Raw genomic sequence first — 17045 nt, forward strand, 5'->3', positions numbered from 1 at the left:
GATAACAATCCTCAGAAACTAGGTGTCTTGCCAAGATAATCTTGAAATATTCCCATATCCTTCCCCATGGACATGCCTGCTGTTTTGATTAGGTCATTGATATTTACTTTGTCAGATAACTTCATAAGATGTTTGATGTTACCTGGGCTGATAAGGCGTTTTTCCTGGAATATATTATAGAGTGTTCTGTTAACAAACTGCATCTCTCTTTTTTTATTATTTTTTATTTCTTTTTTTCGTGTGTTTGTTTGAGATGTGTACCAATGCATGTATACCACTCTGGGCCAGAACATCACAGATTACAAAAGCATACTAAAATTTTTATGGTCACCTTTATTGAGCTCTGTCTGCATTGGTGCCATCTGTGTTCTGAATCTTGACCTCACTAGTTTTCTTTTGATTTCTTCCCCAACATGAAATCCATTTTTTTGATCTATTATTACTTAGTGCTTCATTTCCTTTATATTTTGCATGCAGTCTCCTAAATATCTCCTGAAGGTAAGAGGCTTAGTTACTTTCTTGAGAACTGTAATCTTTCAGCAATTATTTTAGTGTTCAGAAGTGTGTTCTTAAGTCAGTGAGTGTTGGAAGTGATTGTATGGAGCAAAGTCTGGGAAGTGTAGCACAGGTGCTGACAAGAGCATTATCTGGTTTATACAAATGCCACCTGGTCAGAGCAGATGGTAAACTGCCACAAAGCAAGTGAATGCTAAAATGCTGTTAATGCTCCATGAAAACAGGATGCTGGTTAATTTTCTTTAATTTTGTTGAGCTGTAATGCAGCAACACAATCTGCTTGTTATGGGTAACCACAGTTACACTCATTCATAAATTCTGGTTTCATTTTGATAAGAACAGCTGTACTAACAATATAACTAAAACCTGCAAGGAGCAGTATGTTCATTGTCCATGTATGTCCTCTAAAAATAACTCTCCTGCAATGCTGAAAAAGTGGTAGGCTATGGCAGTTCAACAGGATTGCTGAAATTCTTGGCATCAAAATGGCAATACAAAATAATTAATAGTAACCATAGCAGGAGAAAGGAGCAGACTTATACGTTGTGAGACTACCGACTTTGTTTGCCACTCATTATCCTACAATAATTTTTCCATATGTGAGCAAAATGAGGCTGTTCAATTTATTTCCTGGCCTGTTGGAGTTCATTGTAGTGGCAATAATAGGAAAACTTTTTAGAAATCAGTTCCTAAGGTATTGCAACCTGACAGCTGTTTCATTGGCTGAGTGTTATACTGTCATAAGTCTGGAGCGCTCTTGCACTATCAAAAAAAATTCAGAATGCTTACACATCTCTCCAAAATCAGTGTGTGTCCTGTATCTGTTGGAAGCTGGCCTTGCTATCTCTCACAAACTATTCTGAAGTACTCACGCCTGAAGGAATGACTGTAACAAAAACTGAACCCAGCTTTCATGGGCAAGGTGGGGTGGGTCTGCAGTGTTTCTGGAACAATCCTAACATCAGAGTTTTGTCTTCCAGGTTGACACAATGGAAGTTATGCGGCATCCTGAGGAAACAACTAACATGAAGCGGCAAACTATGGCTTCCTATTTTAGGGTACAAAAATTAAAATGAAAAGAAGCATTTTGATAATAAGAACAATAGATATAGCTAAAATATTTGTGGGGTTGTTAGATCAAAGAGAAATATAGGAGAATTTTTTTATTCTGTCACGAGGCTTTTGTAGATTCATAAACTTCTTTTTGCTTCTTATCTCTTTGTTTTCTCATACTTGTATTTTTACAATTTCACAGAGTATGTTGATAACAGAATCTAGATCCTAGACTATTTTCCATCTACAATGCTAGAGGTCTAGAACAGGTCTTGTTATAAACAGAACACTAATTTTGTGCAAATAAAATAGATGTTATCACTAAGGTCTTCATATTTTTTCGCAAGCTGAGGCATACATACCTTTAAAGATTAAGATTTTTCATTTGTGCTAATAAGTAAATCCATCTTTTGGAAGTGCTGTTATAAATCATACGGATTGACGTTTTATTGGTAGCAATCCTGTCAGAGGTAATGCATATTCTGCATGTGTGTTTAAATCAAACAGGCAAGGAAAGGGCATCGAGAACGTTGGAACTGGAAGCTTGGGAGTTAAAAAAGTGCTAGTCCAAGCAGTGCAGCATTGTCCAAGACTCTTGGTTACTGGTTTTTTCTTGCAGTCATTGCAAAGTGGAAAAGTTTTCAGCAGCTGGCTCTTGGGCTGCACTTGTGCCATCAGAATAGGGAAGTTCACGAAGTTGTGCTAGCCAGTGTGAGTCAAAGCTTCCTGCTATGTAGGAGTACCTGTTCAATTTGTTTTGTAAAATAGTGTAAGGAAGGGCATAGAGGAAGCTGGTGTATACTGAGATGTTGCCCCAGTGCGGAGAGTACAAGGACACACATTCAGACTTGTCATGCAGGTGTGCACTTAGAGTGTTCTTGCACACAAATGCCAGCTCAGTAGGAACTGTAAAAAGGAAAAAAAAAGTAATGGGGGAGTGAATGTGGAAGTACACCATAATACACATGCAACCTGCAGCAAGGTGATGATAATCAGCTTGGAATTGTACGTGGTTTTGACACACATATGGGTATATGAGATTGAACATAGTTGGTAACACATACTTATCATACAACAGCTTAATGATGTGAGTATAGAGCAGAAGTACCAGTATTTGGAGGAATCAATGGAAAAAAAGATACATATGATCTGATCAAACATTTTTCATTTTAGTTTAAAATGCAATGGAGTAAATTGTTTTCTGTATCCAGGGTGGATAGGAAACAAAGTAATGGACCTACATTTCAGTGGGAAGATTTATGTTAGATGCTAAGAACTTTATGAATAGTCATAATAATATAGCAGTTCAACAGATTTCTGGGGAGACTGTGCAGTTTATATTCTCAGTGAAAAGTGAATGTAACAGAGATGTACTTGAAATGTGAAAGATACATCTAGTGTTCTCTGTGGACAGAGCACTGAACTTACGACTTCTTGCAACCTTTTCCCCATGATTTGCTGTGAATTTCAGTAATTGTTTCACAGTAAAGTTTGTGTTTCTATTGGGGATGTTTGATCAGTCAAATCTGTCTACAGTAGAACTATAGTTAGGACTTTTTTTTTTTTTTTAATGGACCTTGCTCAACTATGGAAATGTGATAAAAGGAGATATGAAGAGAAAGGTGTAAGAAGATTCAGAATATTTAAATTTTTTTTTCCAACTAAAAATTTTTAATAGGTTCCACATTTCAGCTGAAATCTTAAAAATTAATAAAAAGGCAATGGAGATTAACATTACAGATTAAAATATAATCAAGCATTACAAACTGTTTACAAATATGTATCTCCTGCTTAAGTATTTACATTGCAGTTTTTTGTCAAGTGTGTGCATCTTTTTAATTTTCCTCACTAGTATTCCCTCATGGATCTTTTATCCAAAATGGTTGTTGGACAGCCTCACTTTATCCGCTGCATTAAACCTAATGATGATCGTGAAGCACTGATGTTTTCTCATGAGAGAGTTCTGCTGCAGCTACGATATACTGGAATTCTGGAAACTGTCAAAATACGTCAGAAAGGGTATTCTCATCGCATCCTTTTTGAAGAGTTTGTAAAAAGGTAAGACTTGTGTAATAGGGCTGTTTTGCTAATATTCCATTCAGTAAGGTATATACTATCTTTAGGTACAGAAAGTCCTACAAACATTGTTCATAGGTGTGTGGTCTGAATCTCTAATGAGGGCAGAGACTTCCAGAGATAAAAACTACAGACAATATCTGATCTCTAATGGAGACCAGTCAGTGTGAAACCAAGAGAGAGCACAAGTAGCAAGCCTGTCCCCGTAGTTCCCTCTTTAGAGGCAACAAGTGGAAATTATGCATCCTCCTCAGATAATTCAAGGATTTTGGAAGGTCAGTAACCTTCAGCCATCATATGAAGAATGTGCACATGTTTAAGAATGAACTGATATAAAAGCTTCAGATTTAGCTTTGCAGAGTCATTTATCTATAGATGTCATGAATTATAATCAGATCTCTGTTCACCCTAACCCTTCTCATAGCTACTCTTACTGGCTTTAATACATATTCTCAATCTTAAAAAGTTATAAATCTGATTCAGGAAATGCTATCATCTTTATGATGGCAATATGACTATATGATAATTATGGTTTTCTCTATATTTTAAATGTGGGCTTGTGTAGTATTTACTGGTTTTCAGTGTGTAGGATTGGTAATTCAACAATGAGCAGAAGCACTACCATTAACCATTTAGGTAATAGTACAAACAAGTAGTGAATAGTTAAAGCAACCATGTTGTGATATTTTTTGAACTGGAGGTGGCTCATCCAGACAATATAGAATTAATGAATCTACTGAAAGCAAGTCATTAGTCTCACTTCAGTGCCTGGTAAAGTTAGGGACAAGATTATTCTGGAATGTACTGAAAAACACCTGAAAGACAATGCAGTCATTGGTCACAGCCAGCACAGCTTCATGAGAGGAAAGTCCTGCTTATCAAACCTGATTTCCTTTTATGACAAAGTAACCCACCTACCTGACCAAGGGAAGCCAGTTGATGTAATCTTTTTGGATTTCAGTGAAGTTGTTGATACTGTCTCTCACAGTATCCTTCTGGACAAAATGTCCAGTACACAGCTGGATAAACACGTCATGCAGTGGGTGAGTAACTGGTTCACAATTTGGGCACAAAAGGTTATAATGAATGGGGTGACCTCAGACTGGTGTCCAGTCACTAATAGGGTTCCACAGGGTTCCATCCTCAGCCCTGTGCTCCTCAACGTCCTCATAAATGGCTTGGATGCAGGCTGGAAGTGATACTAAGCAAGTTCACAGATGATGCAAAACTGGGAGGAGCTGTTGACTCCCTCAAAGGCAGGGAGACCCTGCAGAGAGACCTCAGCAGATTAGAGGGCTGGGCAGCCACCAACCGTGTAAAGTTCAGCAAGGGAAGTGCCAGGTTCTGCACCTGGGATTGGGCACCCCTGCATGTACAGACAGAATGTATGGGGAATGCTGGAGAGCAGTGCCACAGAGAGGGACCTGGGGGTCCTGGTCAGTGGTGAGTTGGACATGAGTCAGCAGTGCCCTGGCAGCCAGGAGGGTCAGCCGTGTCCTGGGGGCACCAGGCACAGCATCGCCAGCCAGGCAAGGGAGGGGTTGTCCTGCTCTGCTCTGCACTGGGGCGGCCTCACCTCGAGTGCTGGGGGCACTTTTGGGTACCACAGTGTAAGGTAATAAACTATAGAGAAGCGTCCAAAGAATCACAACGAAGATGGTGAAGGGCCTTGAGGGGGAGCCGTATGAGGAGCGGCTGAGGCCGCTTGGTCTTTCAGCCTGGAGAAGAGGAGACCGAGGGGAGACCTCACTGCAGTTACAGCTTCCTTGTGAGGGGAAGAGGAGGAGCAGCACTGATCTCTTCTCTGTGGTGACCAGTGACAGGACCCGAGGGAACGGCCTGAAGTTGTGCCAGGGGAAGCTGAAGTTGGGTATCAGGAAAAGGTTCTTTACCCAGAGGGTGGTCAGGTACTGGGACAGGCTCCCCATGGAAGTGGTCACAGCACCAAGCCTGACCGAGTTCAAGAAGCACTTGGACAATGCTCTCAGGCACATGGTGTGACTCTTGGGGATGGTGCTCAGGAGGGCCATGAGCTGGACCTTATGATCCTTGTGGGTCCCTTCCAACTCAGCATATTCTATGATTCTGTAATATGATGCTAAAGGGAAAACAGTTTCACAGTCCTTTCTAAAATGCAGAGATGGCATAGGTTTATGCTTGTAAACCAGTCCCTTGGGCTTGGAAATCTGCAGTCCATGCATTTAGACATCTTGAATGATAAACCAGAGCTTAATCAATTAATTCTGAAAAATTGTTAACTTTTCTGATTTATAATATATTAGTACACCAAATGAATATGTAATAGGAAAACACTACAGATTATATAACCCAGGAAGGATAACTAATGTGTTTGTTTGTCCATCAAGGCAATTTAATTTTCAGACATGATCTTTACTGACTTTTTTTTGTGTTATATGACTAATTTTAGTAAGGTCACACCATTCTAAAGCACATTTAACAGATTAATTTTTGTGATCATAAACATATCTTTGCAACATCCTGAAGAGGCTGAAAGCAGAATTATTAACCTTAAGTTTTATTCAATTTACACGTAAGTGAACTAAGATTAGCTCCATGGAAATTAGTGTAAATTGAGAGGAAATTAAGCCTTCTCTTATCAGGAGATCCTTTTTGTTCAAAAATACGCTGAATTTGAGTACAAACTTGAAAAGTAATGGTAATAAAAACAGCACTGACTGTAATTTTCCATTCCTGCAGATAAGAGCAAGTTGTGGTTAACATCTTGTCAATTACTCCCCAAGTTTTTAGTCTAACTTGATGTAATTTGTTAAGGAAAGAAAGTCAACTCAAAAAGGAAAGGAGAGGGGAGTAGATTTAGCAATTTCCATAACAGCAAAGAAGAATTCTTTGAGTTCAGAATATAAGTGGGGGCAGGAAAGGGGATGTTCTTGCTCCTTTGTTCAGCTCATGCTTTATTTAAAAAAAAATTCTATTCTCTTTTGCGCTTGCAAATGAAATCAAACAATGCTTTAAAAAGCTATCAGTGAAACAAGAAACATTTTTCTTCAACCTACAGCTACGACTAGTCAAGTGTTTTTAGGAGCTAAGTAGTTGAATACATAAAAATGTTTGAGAAAACAGGTCAAATGCTAAACAGATTGGCACTTCTTTGTTCATAATCAAAAAGACATTAGGCAAGTATGAAGCAGAGTTTCAAAATGTCAGTAAATGTAAGGATATCAAAGATTTTTTAAGCCAGCAAGTTAATTGGTATTTTGATCCTTTTGAGCAACTGAACAACAAAATGGATGAGCCAGCATTTTTTCTCCCTTGATGTTATTAAACAAATAGGTGTGCTTCTTATCTGCCTGTTCAATAATGCTGTTTTGTAAACTCTTAGCAGGAAATATGAGGACAAAACAATCAAAGGCAGGGAACAGACCCATTCAGAGTTTATCAGGTGGGAGGTAAACAAAAGATAAAGCTCTGTCTAATGTTACTCTTTACTGTCTTCTGTTTTCATGTAGAGCAGATTATTTGCAAACCTGGATGTAGTTTATTGGGTTAAAAAACAGATGGTGAGGAGAGGACTCATTCACACAATGTTTCTTCAGCCACATGTGTTATCATCTGTTTTATGTATCTAAATATACATATTCTTTTAGTTAAAGTGGGAAAATGTAATCTGCAGTCCCCGTAAACACTGTATCCCTGCCAGGTCTTAGACAGTTTGTCTCCCTTCACCCTGTCTTGCATCCCATGACATCATGCATCTGTCTTAGGTTTGCTGTGAAGCAACATGGCCCCCCTTTCAGGCTGGAATCTCAGATTTTAGATGCAGGTTATTAACTCGATCAGTCAACCAGGTGTGCCTGGAATGTGGGGTCACGCGATGACCATGCACTGCATGCCAGGTAAGGGAGGTGTGCTTTCTAGTGGGGACCTGCACTGAAGGTCCCACTGGATGGAACACTTGCTGAGTGCCTGGGCCCTTGGAGCTTCACATGACATGATGTGGTATGCAGGTGTGTCCTCACCACATACCCTTCTTTGATGGGCATATACTGTACAGTGAGTTGAAGGATAAGGGACTTGGTAGGCTAATGGTACTAAATGCTGTCATACTTGTAACAACTCATAGGCTCATAGGAATGTGTTGGGAACTTTTACATAAGTTTCATTTAAGGATTGTCTTTTTTCTTCCCTGCCTGTTTATGGTAGGCATTACAGTTTCTTGTACTGCATTAAGATGCGGGATAAACTTTTACTATAAGCATCACCTATTCCACAGTAGTCAGATGATGTTACTCAGATCATGCACTCATGAGTGCTATTACTGTAACAGTGATCCCAGTGAGGCTGGTTCTGCTTTTTCAATCTCACAGGGCAAATTTGCATAAGGTCACTGTTAGTACACCTGGTATACACAGTTTCTGAACCACCAGTGTTACGTTTCTCATGATCATATAAAGCCTCATTGACCTTAATACGTCACATTTTGCATTGAGTGGAGCTAAGAATAAAAACTGGTCAAGCATTACAAAATCCTGTAAAACATATAAACTAGTAAGAGCTTTCTTCTTTTTAATTCAGTTGTGATACACTTGCTTATTATGCAAAATCAGGGAAGCACTGAATTAAATTAGAAGTCAAGAGATTTGCTATATAGAAAGAATTCTTTCTTTTTAAATGATGCATTTTTAATGCAAGCCTACTTTTAACAGTAAACCTGCACTATACCAGAGTTCATAAGTGATTTCTGGAAATAAAATTTTAACATTGCATGATACCTTGATTTTACTGTTATCCATGGAAATGTTTATTTGTTTCAGTGGTTTTAAGATTTCACCAGATCTGTAGAATGTTCCCATACACTTAAAATATGGCAAACCACTGTACCTTCCATATACACTTCCTAGACTTTTCTCATTCACAGAACACTGGTAAATGGTTGCAGGATGGAGATGATAGGAAAAGTTTAGGAGTGGAAAGTCTGCTAGCTGCTTATGGATAATATATGCAGACTGGACCAAATTGTGCTTTTCTGAGAGTATTTCTGTGATTCTATATTTGTCTGATGATTTACAGTGTAAGTGCTAGGTATCTGTTACTGAGTTTCAAGAGTATGTTAGATGTTGTATAATTTTTATTTACTTTTTTTAATTTATACTCTTAATATAGAGTCAAATGTAATTATTTTTGTGAATTCAGATTTGAAAGTTTCTGAAAGAGGTGAAATACAACCAATACAAGTTACAGATTTTTAGAAGTTATTTTACAACTCTTCTAGTCCTTAAAAAAGTGTAATTTTTTAAAACTTTCCAGTTCCAGGGCTGAGAAGGAACAAATGGTTTTGTGATGTTGAGAATCTTCCTACTATTGCTTGTGGTCTGGCTAGAAAGGGATTTTGCACCTCATGCTTTTCACGTATCATTATCATTATCCACCTCAGGCCATTATATTTTAGTACAAAGATTTGTTTTAAAGAGAAAAAGGGTTAACCATTACTGTTTTGAGTTAGTTATGTAGAATTGATGCAGCCTTTAACTCTGGAATGTGAAGGGAACTTCAGTAAGAGACACTGGTATAGTAGTTAATGGTGCTGTTTAAATGCATTTTATTGAATAGTTCAAGCGTTTAGCCTTTAGGGAGGGGTGGGAAATTGAACCATTTGTTTACAATCAGTCTATTTAATCTGAAACCACCAACACTAAGATGCCTGGTCTCTAAACAGATAGTTAATGTATAGCATCTCTCTGAAGTTTTCCGTATCTTAGGATACTTTGATGTCTTTAGCATTTAACCGTACTTCTCCATGTCCTAGCTTTGCAGTCTGAGGTTAAATTCAACTTCTAAAAAATGTTGGTTTATTTCTAATGACTAGTAAGTACAGTTAATCCCCATTTTAATGTATTTTTTTCTGAAATAGTATTCACATCCATGAAGGATAGTATGTATTGCAGAGTAAAAACCACTAGTTAAGAAATACAGAATTCCAGACTTTCATCAGGTTTGAGAAATCAGTTCTTCTGAGGGGAAATTACTTTTCTCTTACTTAGTCTTACTGCTACTGAAATGTGATTAGTCAAGTATTTTTAGGAAACATGTAGATGAATGTGTGCCATGTGTAGGAAATTTTCAAGCAGGATGTATAACCCAGGAAAATAATATACTTTTGCACAAATATGTGCATGTTTATGAAATAGCACAGGAAGCACCATAAACTATATTTTTAAAAATAGCAATAGAAGTATTGTTTTAATGTAGAAGAACACTGAAATATTCCTGACTGCCACATTTCATGCTGAAATAACAAGTGCAAATATGGAAATAAAAGGGTAGAGTTGTGAAATTTTTATCTCATATGAAAGAAAATGTGATTTCTAGCCCTACTTTTCAGAAAATAAGTTTCAGGTTTTTTGGTGATGCGTCGCAAGTAGAGGTAACTCTGTGACCTATGTCTGCACAATAGATTTACATAAGTAGGACAGACATGAAATTAGACCAGTAAATCAAAATGAACAGTTGTAGTTGTATATACCCTAAAGCTTGTTTTCAGGCATATTCTCTACCATTTCACCATGTACAATGTTTTTATGATTTCACCAGATACATTAAGGTGGAACATTTTACCTTCCTCCAAAATTTTCCATAGGGTCCATTGCTGTACAAAGATTTAAAATTAGATAGAACAATTGGATGACTCTGTGTGGCACATGCTGTGCTGCCGTACAATTATCCTGAGCACATCATGTCAAACTACTTGGGCATCTGTAGTTAAGTGATTCAGTCATGAAAACTAAACCAAAGTGTTTACTTGAATATACCCACAAAACACATGGATTTGAGCTTTGGAACACAAATCTAGAGACCTTTTACAGTGCAGAATGCACACTACAAAAGGAGTTCTGGAGAAGAAATAATCAAAAATAAATAGCCAGTCTCATATTGGTAGTCCTTATTTCTGATGAGTACAGTAATTTTTGCCTTACTTTTGATGAGGGAATGGCCTAAAGTTGTGTCAGGGGAGGTTTAGGTTGGATATCAAGAAAAGGTTCTTTACCCAGAGGGTGGCTGGGCACTGGAAGAGGCTCCCCATGAAAGTAGTCACAGCACCAAACTGGACAGAGTTCAGGAAGTATTTGCCAATGGTTTTGGGCACATGGTCTGACTCTTGGGGATGTCCTGTGCAAGGCCACAAGTTGGACTTGATGATCCCTGTGGGTCCCTTCCAATTCATAATATTCTGTGATTTAAAGACACAAAAAAAAAGCAACAGCAAGTATATTTAACTGGGTACAGGTGTCTTCCGTGCATTGGTTAGTTCAATCAAAATGTTTGGAAAATCGCCATTTAGAGGAAGTTTTTAATAAATATTGGGAGACAATATGTTTACATACAGAAACTGTAGGTATTCCTATGCTTTGTAAAGTTCTTGTTGTTCTGAATAGCTTGCTTTCTTAGACTATAGATAAATTTAAATTTATAAAAACATTGGTTAAAGTAGGATTTTTTATAAAAAATAACCATTGTTTTATTTATGGGTTTTTTCGGAGCACCAAGGCAACTACATTCTAGATCATGAAAGAGAAGCTGTTGGAGAGGGTACTACACTTGATAAATAATACTACACTTGACTTGTTTGTCATAAACAAAATGGTACAGTCAGGCAGGTAAACCACACAGCTCAAAATACTTTTTACTCAGATATTTGTCACAAATAAGTCAATTTTTCAGTAAGTGGAATGTCAATGATGAGATAGATTAAAAAATTATGAGATTTCCCTTGAATATTTTATTGCATCAGTGCTATCTAAAAACTGTTTTGTGGTTTTAAAATTCCCATCAATAACATACCTTAAAAGATACATGAACAACCAGTGTCACTCATTTGAATTCTTCCTTCCTTCCTTCCTTCCTTCCTTCCTTCCTGCCTGCCTTCCTGCCTTCCATATATATGTAACTAACCTATCTGAACAGCAATTTACTATTAGTGTAACTTCCCCCATGTCTCTGTCAACTACCTGTTGAAATTGTATGCTGTCACAAATCATTTGTGATACCTATATTTTAAATCTGAGTTTCTTTAGTGCAACTCAGTGCAGTTTGTTTTGTAAAAACTGACATAATTAACTTCAGTAATAAGGTGGAGGAAATGTACTTTTTTCTTTTAAATACACGGTGTGTCTTCAAACCTACTAAAAGGCATGAGTTGGTGTTTTGAAAGACTGGGCTAAAGAATTTGCAGTATCACATTGTTGAGAAAGTCACTGCATTAAAAATAACTCAGTAATACATAATCTCCTATCATTATTCAGTCAGCAATGTCTCCAGTTGGTGAATATCTGTGTCTGGTCCAGAACTTAGTCCAGTGCTTCTCACTTCAGATGTCATTTTGTTCCTGTTTGATCATTGTTGACTATTTTAGTGGTTCTTTTTTCTTTCTTGTGACAACTGGAGCTAATATCTAGAGATTAACTGGATATTTAAAAATCATATTCTCCTGATTTAAAAAAAAAAAAAGGAAAGTCTTGCAGAATTCTAAATTTTCTAATTGCTTCTCCATGTTTTCTTCAGTATAAGTTGGGGTATTTTCTTGACTCTATGTGGCTACAGAGGAATCTGTCTTTGAGATTCACTGATCACGTTCTTTTCTTCATGTTTTGAAGAATATCTGATGGTTTGCTTCCCCATGCTAATAATTAGTACAGTGGTTTGCTCAACCTGCCGCTTCCTCTCAATCACAATGTAAGAGCAGCACTTTTAGAAGTATAACTTAATACCAAGACAACACATGGCAGTTAGTAAATGAGAGCTGAGGTGACAGTTGCTACCATCTAACAGTGTACTTGTGCTAAAATAACCTTAAATTTATAAACTAACTGGCACATGTTCTTGCTATTACTTAACAGAATTGCAAGTAGGTTTGCTTAAATACTGCAAAACCAGTCTTCATTAATGCATAATGGCTTTACAGGTAGGAAGGGATTGGTTCTTAATTCAGTTGAAACATGTTTGCATTCCTTTTTCATTAGCAATATGTTATTTAATGTAAGTGTTAGGAGCTGTTCTTTGCAAGGGAACATGGACAAAATAAAAGACAATTTGTTTAAGTATGGGTCTGCTCCAGACTTACAAAATTTATAAAATAAAATCATTCCAGTTAATTGTTTATCCTAATCATTTATATGTTCAAATATCTGTTCATGACATCTGTGTCATGATTTATGGGAGAATTTGACCTATTAATTATAGAGATAAAGCTCAGAGATAGAGAAAAACAGTGGAAATACATATTGATTGTCAATTCAATTCTTTCTTTGTCATTCTACAGGTATTACTACCTTGCGTTCAAGGCACACGAGACTCCCCTTGGTAGCAGAGAAAACTGTCTTGCCATTTTGGAGAAATCTAAACTAGACAACTGGATTCTTGGGAAAACCAAGGTAGAGGGTGCTAACATTTTCTCAAGGATAGTATACTTCTACAAATCATGCCTAATAGTGGTTCAAAAAGTACTATATGAATGAACAAAAGAGCAAGGAATTGGCTCCAGTTAGCTTCCCAGGTTATGGAGGTGCCCTCCCAAGTCAGCTGAGTTAGTGCTGCAAGAGGAGGGGGTGCATTGGGTACCTCCCGAAAGTGCATTCAGCTTGTGGCTGCCGTGATAAGGACACTGCATCTGTCAGTTCCTGCTGTTGCAGTGACTACCTGAAGTTCCCCATGCTCTTAATAATGACATGGCTGAAATGTCACAATTTGGCCCATCCTGTGAGCCTGGTTGGTACCATTATCCATTCATGGAGTTTCAGGTAAGCTCCTTCTCGCTCTGTCAAAAGCCTTTGTTGATGGTTTAAAATGGAGTGAAGACTTCTTTAGAAAGGATGTTGCACAGTACTTTGAGTTGTTTTACATTACACAAAAGAAAACCAGCAAGAATTTTCTTGCCCAAGACCCAGATAAAATGTATGTGAGCACCCATAGCATTTGCCTCCTGAGGGAGAATGCTTTTAGATAATATTATGTCTAAAACCAAATTCAACCTAGGATTTGTCTTTCCGCTGACAAGAAAGGTTGTCTTTCAGAATTGTTGAAAATATCCCACCGTCCAATTTGCTTTGTAAAGGGGGTTAATATGGGATTCATTTTCACAGGATCACAGAATATTCTGAGTTGGAGGGGACTCACAAGGATCATCAAGTCCAACTCCTAAGTGAATGGGCCATACAGGGATTGAACCCCAACCTTGGTGTTATTAGCAACATGTTCTAACCAACTAAGTTAATGTCAGAGTTAGCAATGGGATGATTATAATCAGTGGATCAAAGTTCCAGAAGCACACTGAGAGCTTATAGTTAATTCACAAGATTATGATATCTACAATCAAGTATTTTTCTAGTTTTCTCAGCAATGATACTCTTGAATAGGCTGCTGTAAGACTAATGAAAAGGCAGAATACAAGAGGTTATAATACTGATTGTAATACAGATTTTTTTGTTTTGTTGTTGTTCCGTTACAGGTTTTTCTAAAGTATTACCATATAGAGCAGTTAAATTTGTTCCTGCGAGAAGTTATAGGAAGGGTGGTGGTCATGCAAGCCTATATCAAGGGATGGCTCGGAGCAAGGAGGTACAAGAAAGTCAAAGATAAAAGAGAAAATAGTGCTATTACTATACAGTCAGGTAAATGCTCATATTCCCTATTTCACTGAGTGTCTTTGTATTTTCAATCACTTAAATTGCATGTACATTGTTTATTCATTCATTATGGTTTATTATGAAATCTGAATGACTGGAGGTGTTTTCTCTTCAGCTCATTGATGCAGATATTACTGATTTACTTCCAAAGTGTCATCTTAGTATTTGATAATGTCTTTATTTAAATATTTTAGCATTTTGAATGTGATGCCTGTGCACAAAATGAAAATATTGTTAGGTATGTCTATAATAACATGCAGCACATAATTGAAATGCAGTAGCACATGTCCCTGCCCGTATATCAGAATTCCAGACATACATCATAAGATGGGCCTGAGAGGCTGATTATCAGTAATTTAGCAGGTTTCCTTGTAGTGATTTGGGGAACTGTGTGAGCAAGAATGATCACGCACCTTTGTCTTTTGGGTTAGGACATCAGTGAGCACATGGCAACAATTAAAATTTGAATGAGTGAAGTGGTGTTTGAAGTTGTGAGGATGTGAATATTGCAGTCATGAACCCAGAGTTCAACATGTGGGTGGGTGGGGAAGAGCTATTGGGGGTGGGGGCTGAAGTAGTTATGGCAGGAGAAATGAAAGTTTCAGCACATCTCTGACTCTGTAGACTCTGTAGCACTTCCTTAAATAGATGTGATTTCCAGCACATGGTTTTGTATTTTTAGCCTGGAGAGGATATGAAGCTCGCAGGAAGTATAAGGAAATAAGGAACAGAAGAACTGATGCTGCTATACATATTCAAGCAGGTAATTAAAACAGTATTTCAGTTGCCAACACCTATTTTTCTGTGGGTGATTTTGTGTGTGTCAGTGTTTATAGCCAAAAAACCCCAAAACAGTAAAGTCCAAACAAAAGCTATCAAAAACATTATTTCTGATTATTTTTGCTTCAGTGTCAAATGACATCCGTGACAGGTATCAGGCACTTTGGACCTTTTATAAGCACTTCTCTGAAAGCAAAATATAATAATTAAAAGCTGTTAAGTTAATTCTTGGCTAAAACTGTGGATGGGAGACACTGGACATGCATTTCTCTGTCTTTGTGTTGAGCACTGATCATGGCAGGCGGCCAGGTTTTTGTTTTGACTGCTTGCTGGGTTTACCAGCTTTGACCAATCTTTTGACACTCTGCCAGACTCCTATGCAGCCATATCAATATGAATTTGAATAAACTTTAAAGAGATTATTGGAGGAACAGGCCCATAGGGCTTCGTAGGTCTCTAGTAGAGAGCAGAGTACCATATGGCACAGAAATCTAAGAACCAGTGCTGTGAATGCTGTGAACTCAATGGCGTTTTCAGATGCTGCCAATAATGAAGCAGCCTCTGTATGATGCAGTGCAGTACACCTTCTCTGTCCAACTCCAGGTTCAAAGACTGTGACTGATAAAAAATGAGTTGTAGAAAATGTGTTTACAGATAAACCAAGATACCGCCTCTACCAGCTTCCCCTGCTACAATTCCTTAATATTTGTCACCCCTTGTTCTGTATCTTATAGTCTGAAATCAGAATGAAAAATATCTGTTGTGATATTCTTTTACTTGTTCTCAAACCATTCCCAGTAAATTCATTCATGTTGTCTAAGTTTGCTACTCTGAAATTAAGCATCGCTCTGACTTTCAACAGAAAACAGAATACCATTTTAGTTACAGAAAGGAACAGAATATCAGTAGGATCAAATAATAATTTGTAGCTTTGCATGCATACTGTTATGTAAAATCATGAAGCTCTAGGGTTAAATGCTGTATATTTTAATAAATGGAAGAAATTTTTCTCCCGTTAGCACCAAGCACTGAAGGATTGCACAAGTACTCTCTCCCATTCTTCCTCTCCTTTGTGTTGTCATTTTCGGTTGTTTTCATGATAGCACAGAGAGTAGGTCTTAACATATCCCCCTGCCACTATTTCCTGGAGTATTTGCTACCTTTAAAGGTATATACATACCTGGTCTTTGATTACAACAGCCTTTTGCTGAAGAAAGGAAACTTAACCCATGACAGTCTCACTATTATCAGCTCCTTAAGGTGAGAGTTATCTCAGGTGCAGTAGGAAGCTTGTGTGTAGCATTATCACTTGGAGACTGCAGGGGACGTTCTGCCTTAGAGTTTTATCCCGACAGATTTTTACCTCTTTAGAGAAAGCTACTGATCTATTCTGCTGTTAGCACACATGGGAGAGATTCAGAGCTCTGTTGTTTCCTGACATCTTTTAGATGCTGTGTAGAGCATGGCACAGCAGAGGCAGTGGGAGTGAATTTGGACACTGTTGAGCCCTCTGGACCTAATGCTGGAGGAATGTTGTTAGTACTCTTCCCTCCAACACACACAGTGTTTTCCTTTGTAACCTGGCACTTGACTGTTACAGTGATCAGCCTGGGTGGATAAACATTAGGACTACAGGGTTAAGGGTGACACAGTAAACCTTAGTATTAATTAGGCTGGCTACTCCTCCTGTCTTTGGTACTCTAGTAGAATGGGACTAATAATAATATAATAATAATAATCCTCAACACTTTTCTGTTTACCTTTGGAAACCTATATCTAGGACTTCTTATTTGAAAATATTTCATGTGTAGGTTTTCTCTTCTCAATGTGCTAATTATTCTGTGTTTCAAATCAAAACTTATGCTTGCTAATCATGGCCATTTTCCAGGTTTTAAAATACACTGACAGTCTTTGTGTTGTTTACATTACATTACACAGTCCAAGTGCCTAGTGACACGGAGA

General features: G+C 37.7%; 1 protein-coding gene across 22 annotated transcripts in view; it reads left to right on the forward strand.

The window, feature by feature from the left end:
* MYO3B (myosin IIIB) overlaps positions 1–17045 on the forward strand; it is a 248769-nt gene that overhangs the window by 129494 nt on the left and 102230 nt on the right. For 21 of the 22 annotated variants that reach the window (XR_002047282.3, XM_019290511.3, XM_039554756.1 and 18 more), the window contains 6 exons: positions 478–498; positions 1497–1574; positions 3422–3627; positions 12941–13052; positions 14126–14288; positions 14986–15066. Coding sequence is in view for 21 of the 22 variants with exons in the window: in XM_019290511.3 (XP_019146056.1) it covers positions 478–498; positions 1497–1574; positions 3422–3627; positions 12941–13052; positions 14126–14288; positions 14986–15066 (661 nt within the window). In the remaining variant the exon portion in view is untranslated. The remainder of the gene's footprint in view (positions 1–477; positions 499–1496; positions 1575–3421; positions 3628–12940; positions 13053–14125; positions 14289–14985; positions 15067–17045) is intronic. The other variant, XM_039554754.1, reaches the window with a different exon arrangement.

The sequence above is a fragment of the Corvus cornix genome, chromosome 7 (genome assembly GCF_000738735.6).
Source record: "Corvus cornix cornix isolate S_Up_H32 chromosome 7, ASM73873v5, whole genome shotgun sequence".
Taxonomy (NCBI): Eukaryota; Metazoa; Chordata; class Aves; order Passeriformes; family Corvidae; genus Corvus; species Corvus cornix.